An 18614-nucleotide genomic window follows, 5' to 3' on the forward strand; every position below is an offset into this window, starting at 1 on the left:
AGTACATTCTGGATTACTGATAATTAGAGTTTTTGTTTCTTGAAAATTAGAAGCTGGTTTCTCATTTGGATAGTTACTGGTATTGGGAAGATTTATTTCTTTTATTTATTTGTTTACTTCTTTATATCTCATAAGAATGCCTTTTATTTGATTCCAAGAGGACTAGTATTGAGTGCATTTGATACTTTGCCATATCAGGGGATTAGTTGTTTTAATATTTTAATCCCATGGTGATCAAACAGAGTAATAAAAGTAGATTGCTCTTGAGGGAGCATTTGGTCTGCCGCCCTGGCCATTTCCTAAGGCAAGAGAGTGTCCAGGCTCTTCTAGGCAGATGGTAGGGAAGGCTTTCTGTTAAAACACAGCCCCATTCCCGCACTCACCACCATTTAAAGCAATATATTCTTCACCAACCTTACCATGTTCTTTCAGGAGTTCAGATGGTAAACCCAACTTTCTCTTTTTAATTCAGCCATATTTTTAGTCACTTTTCTCCTTATAAAGATGTTTTAAATACTATTTTAAGATATTCTCTAGCCCTGTGGCTCCTGCTAAGTTATCCTTAGGTTGATTAGGCCTGATTTTATGTATATAGAAATAGTATATTTTTATAAGTCAAAAAGTAATGCAATTAATTTCCCAAACCATTTGGCTACTATTCAATGTAGTAGAAGGGAGTAGTTTAAAGAGTGCTACCTATATTGCAAAACTGTGTGAAGATAGTATGAAATTATCTAAAAGTAAAAAGTAATTTGTAATGCCATCCACTTAAAAATAAAATCCATTTTTTTAAAAGATTTTATTTATTTATTCATGAGAGACATACAGAGAGAGGCAGAGACACAGAGGGAGAAGCAAGCTCCATGCAGGAAGCCCGATTCAGAACTCGATCCCGGGATTCCAGGATCATGCGCTGAGCTGAAGGCAGACACTCAACTGCTGAGCCACCCAGGCATCCCTAAAATCCAATTTTTTAATTTTTTAGTTTAAAAAAAATTCTTCTAGTATCAGGATGAAGTTTAACAGACTTTCCTAAAAACCTCAACTCTTTAAGGATATCTAATTTGGAGGAAACAAAAAGAAAGAAATGATTATATTTCCTGAAGAGTTAAGTTTCCTGGGTGGCTCTGGGCACACCTCTCTTGAGCTGGCTACGGATCATGAGGCCTTCTCCTGCCTGGAGTCTGCCCTGTCACACAGTGCAGGGCTCAGTCAGTGGTTTGAAGTCGTGACTCCCCCTCTGAGTCTGTTTCTTTCTGGGATTCCTGTCTTTCCAGCTGCTATGGTCATCCTAATTCTGTCCTCTTGTTCTTCAACCAGTAAGACTACATATTCTCATGTAAATTTTAGGTCTCCCTGGGTGGCGCTAATTAGAAATTATTCTCAGGTAAAAAGCTGGAAAAAATGGAAGACTCTCCCAGTGCCATTCCTGTCTTCCCAGTGTTGACATTCCTCTGGTGTTGACCTGTCTCTAGTCCCTCCCCAGTGCATTCTACTAATTCCTTTTTGTGTTTTGTCCTGAATTTGTAACTGTTAACCTGTGAACTACTCTGAGCTTATGAAAAGCAGAACTCACCACTTATTTTAAAGGATATTATAAGTCACAGGGAGAGTTACAACTAAATCTCAAATTTTAATGGGTAAAAGAATAGATTTTGCCCTCGAGTATGCCCCTGTTCACTCTTCTGGCCTTTTTTTTTTTAAATATTTTTTTAAATTTTTTTATTATTTATTTGTGATAGTCACAGAGAGAGAGAGAGAGGCAGAGACATAGGCAGAGGGAGAAGCAGGCTCCATGCACCGGGAGCCCGATGTGGGATTCGATCCCGGGTCCCCAGGATCACGCCCTGGGCCAAAGGCAGGCGCCAAACCGCTGCACCACCCAGGGATCCCTCTTCTGGCCTTTTAAAGTAGTATGGCATTGCGCCAAAGTGACTGTAAACTTAGGCACTGAAGTCATGTGGTGGTACTTAGTTAAAGGACGTTTATCTGGGGGCACCTGGGTGGCTCAGTCGGTAAAGCATCTGACTCTTGATCTCGGCTGAGGTCTTAATGGTAGGGTAGCAGGGTCAGGAGTTCAAGCCCCACATTGGGCTCCATGCTGGGTGTGGAACCACCTAAAACTTTTTTATTAATTAAAAAACATTTTTTAAAGGATGTTTATCTGTATAACTCAGAATATTTCTATTAAAATAAATATTGAATGAAAACACAAGATCTCTGTATACTTAAAGAGAACTCATGGATGGATCCCCAAGAATATGTCCCCAAATTTGCATATCCCAATTGTGAAATACTGCTAGCTATCCTCTAAAGCAGAGCCTCTCTGACTATTATACTCTCCAGTTTAAAAATCTTTCCATGAGGGTGCCTGAGTGGCTCAGTTGGTTGGGTGTCTGTCTCTAGATTTCGGCTCAGGTCGTGATCCCAGGGTCTGAGATGGAGCCAGCCCCACGTGAGCTCTGCACTCAGCAGGGGGTCTGCTTGAGATTTTCTCTCCCTCTCACTCTACCCCCTACACGTGCTCACTCTCCCTTTTTCTCTCTTTCAAAATAAATAAATCTTAAAAAATAAATCTTTCCATGAGAGACATTCTCATAAATTGCTAGTGGGAATGTAAATTGGTATAATCTTTATAAAGACAATTTGGCAACATTTTTCAGGATTACTAATGCATTCAATCTTGATTTAGCAATATCACTTTTGGGATTTTATCCTGTAGATATACACATAAGAATGGACATTTGCATAATGTTATTCATCACTACATGTTTAGAATAACAAAAGATAAGAAACTGTCCATCATTAGGGAATAAGAGGAATTTCATGTTTAGTGTATATTAAGACATTACAATGAAATTAGGAAATTTTAACAGAATGAAAAGGAAAATATAATCTCTAAAAATTTATGGGATATAACATAATCTGTGTTTAGAGGAAAATTTGTACCCTTAAAAAGCTTCTGTAAGAAAAGAAACTGAAAATCAGTGATCTAAATATCTACCTCAAGAATTTAGGGGAAAAATGCAAATTAAATACAAAGATAGTAAAATGCAGGGAATTATAAAGGATAATTTTTTAATGGAAATCGAAATTGCCAATATCAGGAATGTAAAGGGGGACATTACTACAGTTTCTCTAGTCATTAAAAAGACAGTAAAAGACATTAAGTATAAGTCTTCCAGAGCATAGAAAAGAGGAGATACTTCTGAGCTTGTTTTATGAGACCAGCAAAATCTGAACCAAGGATATTGTAAGAAAGGAAAATTTACAGGCAAATCTCATACATGATTATCAATGCCAGACTAACCCAGCAATATATAAAAAACACATCAGATTATATGCTGAGAATATATATTCCAGGTATGAAAGTTTGGTTTAACATTCAAAATCAGTCAATTGAATTCATCACATTAACAGAATAAAGAAAGAAATTACATAAGCATGTAATAGATGGGGAAAGATCAATAAAGTGTTAACTCCCACTCATGATAACAAAGAAAACACTTAGCAAACTAGGAATAGAAGGGGATTTTTAAAATCATATTGATGGTATCTACCAAAAAAATCTACAGTAGATATCAGACTTAATGGTGAACTATTGAATGTTTCTCCCTGAAAGATGAGAAATGAGAGACAAGGGAGCTCGTTACTACCACTTCTATTCAGTGTTATCTGGATCAGGCAATGAATGTGACAAGAAAAAAGGAGTGAACTGTAAATATAGAAAAGGTAAAAACAAAATCGTCATTATTTGTGTTAATTCATCTTCCTACCTGTAGATTAAGGTTAGAGGATTGCTTGGCAGACATGGACATGCCGTCTTCACAATACTAATGTAATGGCTATTTCATACAAGTAGGTACCTGAAGAGACTTCTCAGACAAGGGAAAAGGCTAGGAAAAGCTACTTCAAAAAAATAAATAAATAACTCATCTCCCTTTGAAACCCACTTTAAGTGAGATGGTGGCTTGAGACAGGGAGTTTGGCCTTTTGCAGCCAAGGACAAAGATGTAACAGATGAAGAGATGTGAGCCTAGTGTGTGGTGAACACTGAGAAATGTGTTTGCCTAATAGCTAAATTCTGTAGGATTCCATGTCCACTACAGGTGAAATAGTCTGTGGAAACAGCCTTAGGAGCTTGTGTATCCTATGTAATTTTCCCCTGTAGGGATCTACATCATTCTTAGTTAAAATGGGGAGAGAAAAAAGAAGAGACAATAAAATTCTTGGAATATTATTTCTAATTTGAGGGTTCTTTATAATTCAGAGTAGAAAGTTACGCTTTGAAGGAATGGAAAGATAAACTTGTTTAAATAGCCCAGGGCCTCCTCATTTGAAATTTTATCTCCATGTCCCTGCTCCTTTTATTATATCAATATTGATAATAAGAGTCTTGAGAATCTCTGTCAGGAATTCACCTTTGTAATACTTGGTAACAACATTTATCTATTTATATGACTGGTCTTGAGGCTGACTTCATTGTTGCCTCACTGGTATAGAAATATACACACACTATCTGTATAGAATAGAATACTGTATGAAAATAGTCATGGATTGTCACACCCTTACAACAGCTTCAGGTCCAGTCTAGTCACTACAGCTGTTGCTGAACCCAGAAAACTTGAAAGCACAACGATACTTGCCATGAGCGATCTGGCATTTAACAACTGCCACCATCACTACTGATGCCAAGTCAGGCCACTACCTTCTGCCCAGTAGTATACATATAGAATGACTTTATAAGGTAAATAATATTATTAACCCATTTTACAGATGAGGGAACTAAGTTTAAGTTGTACAGAGGATAAAACCATTTTCCCCTGGTCACATAGTTGGCAAGTGCTCTAGAGCCAGAATTCAACCCCAGGCAGTCTGTCCCAGAGTCTGTACTCTTAATCACTATGCCACACTAACTTCTGGGATTATTTTAATTGTGCCTAAAAAGCAAAGACTGTGGATCCACATATTAAAAAACAACAACAACAAAACTACCCCAAACCAAAATTCTACTGCTTGTGGAAGGGAATTTCAACCGTGAAGTCCCACTCTCACTTTAGTGAGGCATATGAAAACATGAGAGAGTGCAGAGGTAAAATTTTTAGTTTGAAAGAGATCTTTTGGTTACTTAGGAGTATAGGCATTATAAGGGCTAAGAAATACTAGCTGATGAGATGATTTTATGTAGTGTAAGTAAGCATTTCAAGTATTTCTTCTCTTTAAAAGTCGTGATGTCCTTTAATTCCTCTTTTTGTTGTTAGCTCTTTCAAAGCAAAAGAAAACCTAATTCTGGTAGGGGATTTTATGGTAGCAAGCTGAAACTTAAAGTTTCTGGACTTTAGAATCTCCTACCCCATTATTTAATAAACCAAAACACTTCTCTATTACTGCTTTAGAGCAATGTAGTACTTTATTTAGGGGAATAGAAAGGTGACTAGCATTAAGAAAGCTATTTTCTGTGTAAATAAAACTCTATTTTGCTTACCTTTCATCCTTTTCCAATTTTTGAAAGCAGAATTTGTAATCAAAACTGTGCTTTCCTGGGGCTCCTGGGTGGCTTAGTGTTTGAGCGTCTGCCTTCAGCTCAAAGCATGATCCCAAAGTGCCAGGATTGAGTCCTCATCTAGCTCCCCACAGGAAGCCTGCTTCTCCCTCTGCCTGTGTCTCTGCCTCTCTCTGTGTGTCTCTCATGAATAAATAAATAAAATCTTTAAAAAACAAAACTGTTTTCCTGAAGTCGATTTTTAATAGATTTTTTTTTCATATCATACTTTTCCTTCATTTCCTCTCTTCTTTTCCTATCTACAGATACTTAAATTGGGATGCTAAAATACACCAAATCTGGTATTTAAGTGTTTAAATAACAAAAGGATCTGATTATAATGCAATTCGTAAATAATGTTCCTTCTGATTGTTTTTGTATGCAAATGACTATGTTACATGAGTCATTTTAAGAAGCCTTTGAAGAAGTCTGAGCATGGGCATTCTGGTAATTTGGAATGCTTTGTGCTCCTTGACTTAACTTGAAATAATAACACAGGCCCCTTTGTAGAAAGGCAAGCAGTAGACACTGGTCAAAGATAGAAAATCATCTTAGACTTTTCAGAAATAACAGGATAGCTTCTTAGAGAAAATGGTAGCTCGGATTCATATCAACTTTCATGCCCTTCCAAAACTCTAGTAGAATGACACTGAAGAGTTTCTTTAAGGTGTTAACCCCATGAGGATGAGGAAAAGCAGTAGGAAAGGCAATAGTAGCAAAAGTCAGGAAATTAGAAAACAGAAAAGTCAATAACCCAATAGAACCCTAAGCCAGGAATCAACCAGACTTATGCCACAGAACTGAAAAATTGGCAGGATCAGAGCCCGTGGACATGAGGTTAAAAGGATTGCTGCCTTTGGGGGTTCTGGTTGAAATCTGCTGAAGAACTCCACTCTCCAAAACCCCTCCCCTCCATCCCACAGCTGGGGGATTATTCATTCCCTGCTGTGGCAGGAACTGGAGGCTTCTTCTGGAGGGGTATCTAGAGGCTCTCTAGACTCAAGGGTACCTATCACAGCTGAGGCAGAGGTCCCATAATGAAAACACAGAATGGCTAAGTGATGTCAGGGCACCCAGTGCTGAGACACTCCTCCTCCCCCACCTCAGCCCTGATGTCTCACTCTGCTACCAGAAAGCCAAAAGGGAGGCCTTCATTCTCTAGGCAGGAAATCAGAGGATCTTCATCTGGAGAAATGGCAAGTTCAGGAGGAAAGACCCAACTTCAATGGCCCAACCAGATAATCCTCCATGAAGTTCCCAGTCAACAAACTGCACTCACAGGCTGAGAGCCTTCAGTCAGCTGTTTAATCCCACATCTATACATGTGGGTGAACAACAAAGACTCACCAGATAACTTGTCATCTGATGGGCCTCTACTGTGAAAGAGACTAAAACAAACATAAGAAACTGACTTGGAGTAATGATTCAAGGAGTAATGATTCAAGGAAAGCCCAGCTGCCAAAAAATCCTGAGAGTTTGTTAACCCTCTTCTCTGCTTTCATCCTCTAATTCTCACAGAGATAAGATTCTCATAGAGATATGATATTGCAACAAGAAAACAACAGTATACTATAAAAAAAAGGACATTCAGAGAGCTCTTAGATTACAAATATGAAAAAAAGGAATAAAAACTCCATTAAAGAAAGTTTAGAAATTAAAAAAAAAAGTTTAGAAATTAAATAACTCTCCTAGAAAGGAGGACACAAAGGCAGAGATGGAAGAAAATGAGTGGCAACCCTGAATCCTGTATCTAGGAAACCTAGGCAAGATGGTGGAAGAGTAGGGGTCCTCAATTCATCTGGTCCTACAAACTTACCTAGATAACTTTCAAAACATCCTGAACACCTACAAATTCAACCCAAGATGTAAAGAGAGAACAGCTGGAATGCTACAGAGAGAAAAGTGATTGCTCCTGACAAGCCATTCTGCAGTGGACAAAATGACTAGAAGGAAGAATTCACCACAAAATAAAGAACCAGAAGTAATGCTGTCTGCCACAGTCTTGCTGGATGTAGATTTAAATACCATGTCGGAGATACAATTCAGAAGTACAATCATAAAATGACTGGTGGCTCTGGAGAAAAGCATAAAGGGGCTCTAGAGATTCTCTTACTGCAGAATTGAGATCTAATCAGGCCGAAATGAATCCTGTATCTAGTCAAATTATCGACCAGGTGTGAGGACAGAAAAAAGACATTGGCAGAAATACCAGACTTCGAGTACCCTTTCCCCAGAAACCACTGGAGGCTGTGCTCCATCAGAATGTAGAATAAATACAGAAAAAGGAAGACGTGAGAGGTAGGAAACACTAAATGCATTTTAGGAATGCAGAGAATCACCAGGACAAAATAAGAGGCCTTTGCATGATGAAAACTAAGGCCACAAGTCCACAGTGTGGGCGAAATTTATTCAGGAAAACGAAATTAAAAGAATGTCTGTCTGATGCACACAGATGCCTTGAGAGAAGATCTAGAGCACAGGTCAGACTCGCTTACTGCCTGCTTTTTAAATAAAATGTTATTTGAATATAACTCTACCCATGTATTTATACAAGGTCTAAGGCTGCTTTCACACTACAAAGCCAAGTTGAATAGTTGCGACAGGTACCATAAGGCCAGCAAAGTCCAAATATTTTCTTTCTTGCCCTTTAAAAAAAGATTTGCAGATGGGTTTTAAGGAATTGACTCTAGACAGACAAGAGTTTATGGGTAAATTAGTTATGTATACAGAGAAAACAATTCAACTGCTCATTTCAGGGAGAAGGAAAGGAATCATAGCCTTGATTTACTATGTGGCTTAGCTTTGAATCTATGTCCATGCCTAATACTCCGCTCATTAAAAATTACCATGGAACTGCATTGGGAAGATGGGAAGGATGTGAATGTGTGGTGGGAAAAGGCCAAAGGAGTTTACTCTCTGTCTTCCATACTGGGAAGTCAGTAGTTTGGCCCTAAAGCTGAAGAGGAAACATGTCAATAAATATCAAGATACTTAATCAAAAGAGGTAAAAATTGATTCCTCTGGGGAAAGAGAAACAACAGGCAGAGAGACAGGGACCACTGTTTTTCATTCGAATCTTTTGCAGGCTTTTAAAACTGTGTCCCTTTATACCTTCAATTAAAATGAAATTAAGAAAACTCCCCACAAAACTAGAAAACAAAAAAATTCTTTTCAGCCATCAGCAAATACATAGTATGGTCACGAGTTGCCTTTTCCTGCCCTCACATCCAGCAGATATGTATCACCAATCATCCCAGTCTGTTTCCTGGTGAGTTGGACTTGTTCACAGAATCTGCACATTCGAGCTCCAAAAAGAGGCGGCCCTGCTCAGGAAACCTGTATCTCTGATACAAATTAGACAGATTCTATCTGGTTCATGGACATTTCCTCCAAAAGAACATTGTTAAGATGCATTTATTTGGTCTAGCATCCGACTACTCTGAATGTGTCCTAAAGTGGCTACAATTTATTTTACCTTATTTTTTAAAGTTTTATGTATTTAATTGAGAGAGAGCACACACACATGTGCAGGTGGGGATGGGGGGAGAGTAAAGAGGGGAAACAGACTCCCTGCTGAGCACAGAGTCCATCCCAGCTCCATCTTCCTACTGGGAGACCCTGACCAGAGCTGGAACCGAGTCAGATGCTCAACCAACTGAGCCACCCAAGTGCCCTAGTACCTGCATTTTAAAACTTCATCTGTTCTGTGGGGAAAAATTAGAGAGGAAGAAAAACCATGAGAGAGACTCCTAACTCTGGGAAACAAACAGGAGTTGCAGAAGGGGAGGTGGGCGGGGGGATGGGGTGACTGGGTGACGGGCACTAAGGAAGGCACTTGATGGGATGAGCACTGGGTGTTATACTATATGATGGCAAATTGAATTTAAATTTTAAAAACTTCATCTGTTCTGAACACCGTTTCTTCTTAAACCCACAAACATGGGAAGACAGTTATTTCTCAGTATTATTTGTAGATACAGGACAATTTATTAATAGTTTTTCATCATTGGGCACGGGACCTAACATATAATAGGCTGGGAAATGTTTGAATGATGAATAAATGAACTCTGCTGTATAATCAGCAATTTTTAAAAAACCAAGATGATCTGAGAAGCTGCAGAAATGAACCCTTGCAAAAGTCAGAGGTGATTCTATAGCTTTCTTCAGCTTTTCAGTCACCAAAGCTAAATTGTGTTTCTGAATTATGTTGATTTCTGAATTGAAGTAAGTAGTTTTTGTTTTTTTTCTAACTCTTCATAGGATCTTTCCAATTAAAGATGTACCCCTGGAGACCGATGACCTTGCTGATTGGCTCTATCAACGTTTTATTGAAAAAGAGGAACTCTTATCACATTTTTATGAAACAGGTACACAGTATCCTATTACATATGTGTCCGAAGTTAGTGATAGTCCCAAAGATGTACTTTAGAGGAGATAACCATTTTTACATTCTTCAGATGCCCTAAAGGAATCTTTTTTTTTTTTTTTTTTTTTAAGTTCATGAGCAACACACAGAAAGAGAGGCAGAGACACAGGCAGAGGGAGAAGCAGGCTCCATGCAGGGAGCCTGACATGGGACTCAGTCCTGGGTCTCCAGGATCACATCCTTGGCTGCAGGCAGTGCTAAACCTCTGCACCACCGGGGCTGCCCGCCCTAAAGGAATCAAAGTATTTCTGTATTTAAGAGTTTCAGCTTAGAATATTCATAAGGACAAGGTTAATGTTAAATTTATACAGGCTCTTACTTCATCAGCCAGTGTGCAAGATCAAATGATGAGTAAACTGTTGTACAAATAGAACTGATTCAAAACAGCACACAGAGTGTAGTAGACTACAATCGTACATGTGCAGTTACACGGGCTATTTTATGAATTAGCAAATAACATTTATGATTTGACATTGTACTTGGTTGTTTAAATAATACCATCATCTTGCAGTCATTTGAGATCATTTTGAACTGCATTTTTACATACTTAATTCTTTTCTTTACATATGAGGATAAAGCTTACTTTTTAAGTTTTCATGGATATAACCTTATACTTTTCTCCTTGGGAGAAAATGTCAATTTACCCGAAGGTCCCTTATCTATACTTAATATTCTCTACCTTCTATGAAAACTGCAATGCAGTGAAACAGACATTGGAAAGGGGGAGGAGAGAGGGAGGAAGAAAAGAACTTAGGAAAGAAGGAAATTAGCGTTAGTATAATGCCAGGCATTACCAAAGTGCTTTCATAAATAACTATGTTGTAGGCTTATTTTCAAGAACCTACAGTAGGATAAAAAAGGGGGGGCGGGGTGGAGAGAAAGTTGTTTTGGGCCTGATGAGGCTATGAGATTTTGGATGAACAGAAAGTGCTATTTTCTTCCCAGTTAGATTTTTTTTTTTATTTAAAATTCACATTCATGTTAAATCAGACTGTCAAAGACCTGATGGTGAGCAAAGGCTGATACTGTTTGTTACCTTTAATGCTTTTGTTTTTGTGTTTAGGATTGTTTCACATTACCCACAACAGGATTCCCTCCTGATCCTAATGTTCCGACCCGGGGGCTGTGGACTAGTGCATACCCATATGGCAGGGGTTGGACACTGTGCACGTGTCTAGAATTCTTAGTAAGACGCATTGAACAAGATGCCCCTCCCCACCACGTGCAGTCCTTGGTCTTACGCTCAAAATTTCTTTAAAGATAAAACAGGATAGATATGTAAGACGGCACGAGGTGGTTAAGAGTCAATAGGATCTCTCCTTTTCCAGTCTTCGTCTCTTGCTTTATGATATTTAGCCAAAATTGTAGCAACAATAATGGAAGTCTCTTTTTAAGAAAGCTATTTGTAAAATAGACCTTGAAACTTGAAAGTGTTCTCTGTAAATTGCTTGTGAGAAGCAAATCCCCACATGAATCAGCTTACCCAAAGGGATTATCAGCAAGGACAAAGACTGTTTGAAATGCTCAAGTGTTATCAAGATGACCTTAGGTAATATTGCTCTGAAGTGGTCTAGCTTTCCCTTCTAGAAAAGAATTTAAGGACATTTGTTCACTTTGTGTTTCTCCTTTTAATTATTAAGATATATTTCATAGATAATATTGCCTTTTGAAAAGAGCATCAGTGATTAACCACCACTTTTTTGCTGGCAAAAACATTTAACTTGTAAAGAGAGTGATTAGTGTAAGCTATCTCACTTCAGAAGTTATTTAATAACAATTTCACACATCCCATGTCCTGGCCACTGAGGAAATTTCTAGGGTTACAGTGGCAACAAGGCAGGGAGAGTGCCTGCCCTCATGCAGTTTATATTCCAGAAGGAGACGGTGAACAAGTCTGTAGAAAAAAGATAGATCTGGATCATTACAGATAGTGACAAGTGCCAAGAGGTGAAATAAACATGGTGATGAATGTGACTGACTTGAGATGGGAAGGTGGATGGTATTTTTTCTGATATTGGAAGAATGCAGATGAGCCTGCCATTCACTGAGATGAGGAGAACCAGCTCAGGCAAGAAGAATAAATGCAAAAGTTCAGAGGCAAGAAAGGGTTTGGTGGTTTGAAAATTGTATTTCAAATGAGATCTCTCTTCAGGAACAATGGGAAGTCACAGAAGATGCTTTAAAAAGCAAACAACAAAAATTCTAGTTAAACTAATATTCAACTTTTATTCCAGGAGACCTTACCACCACAGTAAGATGAATTAATATTTCTATCTTGTCTTTTAGGGGCTTTTCCACCTCCCAAGGGACATAAGGAAGCTGTTTCCAGGGAGATGACCCTCAGCAATATGTGGATATTTCTCATACAGTCTTTTGCATTTTTGTCAGGCTATATGTGGTATAACATCATCCAGTATTTTTACCATTGCCTATTTTAGGAATTGACTTGGACTTATCAAGGTCACCATAGGAGTTCAGACTTTCATAAGTGTGCATTATTTTACATGTGCAAATCAAAATATATATATAAAAAAAAAAGCAAAGGAAATTCAATGGATGGATTGCTATTTATCCCCCTTTGGGATATTTTAAAAACTCTACTAAAATGAGGATCAGTAATATAATGACCTGCTAATCTGTTTTAAGGACTTTCACATTTTAAAAAAGATACACTCTACCATACATCTAAGCAGACATCACATTCGGAGAAGAGGAAATCATAAAAATCATCCTAGAAGACTATCTGAGAGAAACTCTGTTGTCACCAGATACACGTGATAATCTAGTTCAAACTCGGAAAGTTGTATTTGTTCCTCTTAGCTAGTAGTCTCTTTAGGGCAGAACTGTGTAGAGCGAGCGCCCTCCTTTCACCAGTGCTTGCTGTGTCACTAGGAGCCTCTAGAGGAGCTAGCTGGTCCACACCCTCCAGAACTGTTCCCCTGGGCTTCGCAGTGACACTCCAGTGTCAGGCATGCTTGGGGGGTGGGAAACAGTGTCCCCTGGACACATTCCGGTACTAGAATGTGTTCCTAAAAAAGGCTAGCTCGGTCCCAACATTGTGTTTACATGCGCTAGTGCTTTCCCTTATGTGAGGAGTGTCACTTGATTTCTTTTTTGTGTAGAGGCATATCATAGATTGATAATTATCTTACAAAATGCACTTTTGTCAGATGCATATATAGCAAAGGATTAGTAATATAAGCCTGAAAACAAACGTAAGCATAATCAGTGAGTGGGATTCTTGAGAGGCTGTCTTGTCTCTGCATGGGTACCAGGGCGCTGATGCTCTGCAGCGGCCCCCCTGCACTGAGTGCCACACTGACGTGAGGCTTCCTGCCACCCCCACCCTGAATTGGCTTATTAGCGCCAAATGTATTGGGGGGTGACTGAAACAAATTACTGTAAAACATTTAAGTGACCGGTTTGAAGTGAAATAGGGGTTTTATTAGAAAAATGAGAGTGCCAGACATGGGCTTCAAATGGTGAACAGTTCTCACCTGGCACCCCCAAACCTGTATTCCGTCATCACATCAAGTTGCTGCCCATGCCAGGGTGGTGCAACCGGGAGACAGACCAGCACAAAAGCCTTCCCAGTCTCTTCCAAGTGCTTTTTAAGAAGAAGATAAAGTCAAGTTTCTATTTCTAGAGACCATTTTTTTTCCACTATGTTCACGTGATTTACCTCACATTAGAAGCAGGCTCTTCTCAAAGTGCTGGGGCCGCGTCCGTCCCTCACCTGCGCTCCTCGTGCTGAGACAGAGGTGGAGTTTGGGTTTGGATGGTAAGACTATAAAGATCCTACTAAGTCAGTGGCAGTTTTCTGTGAGATGAGTGTTGTAGATTCCCCTTGTTGTCACTAATCTTACAAATGGCAATTTTGAGAAGTAGGCCAGAAACTAATAATGGTAAAGGCTAATGTTTTCTATTTTTAAATAAACCAAAAACAACAACAACAACAACAAAACTGAAAAGATGTGAATTTTCTCCCAGTTATGTGGAAACGGTAAAGCAACACCAAATAAAAGCCCACAGCAGCTTCAGCTTTAGGTTAATTCCATGCATATATGAAAAAGGATAATGTGTTAATGAAATACCTCATTGCATATTATGCTACTACTGGTAAAATGCAGAGGACAGTGTTAATGTGTATGCTTTGGTAGGGGTTGTTATAAGATGCAATTTTTTTTTTTAAGTCAAAGCATTTTATTGTGTGTTTTACAGGGATAGTGAGTAGGTGAAACCGATCTTGATTAAGAGGCAGAGATGATGATAGGAAGCCAAAGAGAAGCTTAATGATGCTTCTGTTTGAGGTCCAGCAAACACTGCTGGATTACAGGATGAATTGAAATTGTTCATTTGAGAGATTAGTCAGCCATCTGGGGGATAAGTTGCTCACTGTCAAGTATGGCATGCACAGTCCTAGCCAAATAGAGAATTTCCTGATTGCTAAAGCAAGTCACAGGTAGGAGTGGCCAGTTCTCCTATCAAAAGAGAGAGAGAGAGAGAGAGATGCATACATGTATACATAAATGTGGTTCAGGGCCACTTGCCATCGCTGTGCTCCAAAGGAACATGATGTTAATATACTGTACACATTAAACCAACTATTCTATAAGACGCTTTACTTTTCAAATGCAGAGTCATTTCAACAGTCTGTAGAGTGACAAATACCAATAGATATGAGTCAATTTTTGAAAATAGACCTGTGAGTTGTAAATAGATGTGTCACTGATCTGCCTATCCTTCTCCGATTGTTTATCAACATGTTCTTTCTTTTCTGTTGCAAATACATTTGAGAGCATCGATGGTGCTCTCCTTACCAATAACTGGAGTGCTGCTGCTTGTCCTAGGGCGTGTAGAGAGAGAAGCAGTGTTCTTCTATGGCAGATCAGGGAAGCAGCTGTGTGCCACCGTACGGGACTGCGTAAAAATTCCTAGTTTGTACTTTCTTTGCAAAGTGAGATGAAAGGAGATTTAGAGAATATACATTTCTTAAAACTGTGCCGGTTTTATACCAGAAGCGTGAGAATCTCAGCAGTTGTTGGTCTCAGCTGATCTGCCTGGATTCCCACAGCAGAGAAGGGTGATGGAGCACCAGCTCCACCAGAGGCCAAGGGCAGGTGCAGTGAATACAGAAGGGACCACACTGGCAGTTTACCCTTAACTTCAGAAACTGTTATTGGTGTTGAAATATACAGATAGGATGGAGAAACCTATACACCAGTGGAAGGTAAAGAAAAATTACAGAATGGAAAATGACATTTTGGGGGGGCAAACAAGTTAATGGAGAGTATAAGTAAATTTTTTTTTTAAAGATAGCTCTGAATTCAGATCTGTCGTATTTAATATTGCAATCAACCATTAATTTTCCACAGTAAAGGAACTAGGGATTATTGGGTAATATATCCAGTAATAAGTCATAGTTTAGCCAAAAATCTAATGTGTATTTATTATGAGTTTAAGGGTTTTTTTCCCATCAAATGTTTTTGTTCTTCTAGCGATGTTGGCTGATTTTAAAACAATGATTTCAACTGTTTATTAGGTCCTCTTATGTACTTATGACTGTATTAATGAGTAGTGAAAAGATTTGGGAAGACACGACTTCAGAAAGAGGGAACACAAAAGCCTAAATATAATCCATGAGCTAGAAAAGAAATCCCTGAATAATCAAGAGTTGGCAGTATAGTAGTTATACTCAAGCCTTTAATGAAAATGAGATGTGAAATCACCTAATGCAAACCTCACAACATCGCTTTCATGTTAATATCATGTGGATTACTGTTAAGAATGCCTCTTCATTCTTTGTTCATGTTACTCACTTCTTGTGGATTTGTCTTTAGTGACGTTTTGACAATCACTTCCCTAAAGACTCTTCTGAACTAGCGGGACCTGGTTATAATCATAGATAGTTGTCTTTAATCATGGACAGTCTTATTGGATTCTTTTTATATTTAAGGAAATTTTATTTGCACTGCCGAATAGGAAGAGTTAGTTATTTTCTTCATTACACAGGACTTCACTCCAGAGTTACCATCACGAGCAGGTCCGCTCTGGTCCACAGGGATGAATAAAAATGGTTAGTCTTATTTTTTGCCACATAGTGCTGTGAACCTTACAACTGTTAACATGAAAGTTCGAGTTGAAAGCAGTGCTGGGCAGCAGGTGTACTGGTTCTATTCTATGAGGGGATGGAGACTAATATGTTTGGGACCAAAACCACCGACATTGAACATTTCTAGATCACGAAGGGGCCGAGTGTTCTCTGGAGCAGTCTCTGGATGGTGCTTTATTGCAATCATTTTGCATTGATCCTCAACAATTAGGAACTGGACCCTGGGAATCAGCTGAGGGTGCTGAACTGCTGGGGAGGGTGACTAGCCATGTGGAAGATAAAATAGGGGTTTTTCCACAAAAATCTCCATTTGAGGATTTTTACAGTTAATATTTTTTAAAACAATTGAAAGAGCAAAAAAATGTTAAGTGTATTCTAGTTGCAAAGTACGCACACATATTTTGAATGGCTTTATTTTTATTGTGTAAAACTGTCAAACATACAAGACTGATGCCCAAGTTCTACATGTGAGGGGTCTGCATTTTACAGTAACTTCTCTCTTGACTGGGTGATGAAACAGGTACACATGGACCTGCCATTGTTACATTAAGTGCTCTCATTTTCTTTACAGTTATTACAAAGTTGTATTTATTTTATACAGATGGGTTTCAGTTTTCTGGATGCCATATGTTTACTTCAGCTGTCGACCTGTTTTTCTTTCTTTGTTATCTGCATGTTGTAATGTATGCTCAGAATGAATGTAAAGGCTGTGTCAACTGTAATTAATTTTTGTAAAGGGCTGGTCACACGTGGATCTGGTTTAGGAATGCATATGGGATTATTTTAGTAACCAGATCACCTTTTCAGAAATTAGATGTGAACACCAAAAGAAGCGTTTTCTCAACAACAACAACAACAAAATGAATAGCTGGTTCTATTTTTTTTTAACCTAGAAAAAATAAAGTTGATTTTTTTCAAGTAAAGTGCTTTTACTTCTTAGTGGTGGGGATGGGGTGTTTGTGTGTTTTTGGAGATATTTTGGCATGAGCTTCTGTGGACATGTACTCAGAGCACACCATGGCTGTTGGATGCTGAGGGCAAACAGAAAAACCAAATGAAAAAACACTGTGCTTCCTTCTTTGGTTTCTCTTTCCTCTGCTCCTTCCCCATTCTACCCCATGGTATGGTGGAGATACTGGTATACTGGTTGTATACTGGTAAATGTTCCAACAGTCTGCTATCCTGGAAAAAAAAAATTATGTGTGCCAATGTACATAAGTTTGCTATAAATTTTCCTGATAGCAAGGATATATAACACAACTAATAGATAATAATAAAATATATTATAAATGCCATGTGACCAACTGATTCTCCCAGGGTGCTTTAATTGACTTTGCTGAACTCTTGTAGCCAATCTATTATTTGAAAGATGAAATAACATACTAATTCCCGTGTTTCTCCAATTTATTTATTGACCCTCAATCTAATAACGTGATCTGTGGCTAAACTGTTTCTTATCCTTGTACAAATTATACTCATTAAAGGGAACCACTTTTAGCTTTGGCACTAATGATAAGCTTATGTAATTTTAAGAACAGCTGTTTAACAACTGCTGGCAAAATTCTAAAATTTAACAGTTGGCCCTAGGGTCAGGAGCCAGCCGGAGCTCTCTCCAGCATACCACTGCCCCGTCTTTTCTGTTTACCTGTTAGTACTGAATAAATTTCTCACAGTTAAACTACTCACTGCTCTCAGGAAATTCCTATCACTGACCCTTTCGGGGGCTTTAAAAGGTTGGGAAGGCATTAACATCGGAGCTTGCTTTTCATTTGAAGAATCTGACGAAAGCAAACTTCTCCCGAAGTGCATGGGAAGCTTGCCTATTTCTAAGCCAATTCTACGCTTTCAGGTCTCAAAGCTAAGTAGACTGTAGACCTCTCTAAGATTTTGTTGTGAGCATGTAAAACATTAATTATTTAGGCCATTGTTTGTAGAATGTTTGATCCCAGTGAAAAAAAATTAAATGTATTAAAATATCTTACACAATCTACCAAATAAGTTAAAACGTTACGGTTCAGTCTACCTCTTCTATGTGGATTCAGGTTGCTGACTTGAGTTGAGGTTATCATTGTTTCCCCCTAGAATTGTTTCTGTCGAAGACGAAGAGCAAACCAGGGGCAGAAGACTGAAAACACTGAAGCACTCAGAGATCTATTGCTGACCAGCCCTATTTCTCATGAGTTGGGGGAAAAAAAGCCATTGTTTTAAATTTCCACTTAATATTAAAATGTTTGTTTTTAAAATGTTTCTTCCTGCTGGAAAAAAAAATGTATTTTTAAAAGGAAAAAAAATCCTCTTTTGGCTATAAGAAAAAGTCAGCTGTATGACCAGGTGTGACCATATCATAACATGCTGATATATAAATCAATAAATTTTTACCTCTCAGGACTTGTATAACCTTGTTCTTAACTCCTAGAGGCATGAGAAACGTTAGGTATCAATAATCCAGATCACATATAAATGACACACAAATGGAAGGGAGGAGAGTTGGCTAACCACTAGAAATGAGCCAGGCCCTTTTCATAATCAGAAAA

At 38.5% G+C, this 18614-nt stretch overlaps 1 protein-coding gene across 14 annotated transcripts in view; it reads left to right on the plus strand.

Moving 5' to 3' along the window:
- Positions 1–17003, plus strand: part of LPGAT1 (lysophosphatidylglycerol acyltransferase 1) — a 111063-nt gene extending 94060 nt beyond the window's left edge. For all 14 annotated transcript variants that reach the window (XM_072733324.1, XM_025982331.2, XM_072733328.1 and 11 more), the window contains 2 exons: positions 9803–9909; positions 12255–17003. In XM_072733324.1, coding sequence (XP_072589425.1) covers positions 9803–9909; positions 12255–12406 — 259 coding nt within the window. In that variant the 3' untranslated portion in view covers positions 12407–17003. The remainder of the gene's footprint in view (positions 1–9802; positions 9910–12254) is intronic.
- Positions 17004–18614: the final 1611 nt, after the last annotated feature.

Source organism: Vulpes vulpes, chromosome 13 (assembly GCF_048418805.1).
Source record: "Vulpes vulpes isolate BD-2025 chromosome 13, VulVul3, whole genome shotgun sequence".
Classification (NCBI taxonomy): domain Eukaryota; kingdom Metazoa; phylum Chordata; class Mammalia; order Carnivora; family Canidae; genus Vulpes; species Vulpes vulpes.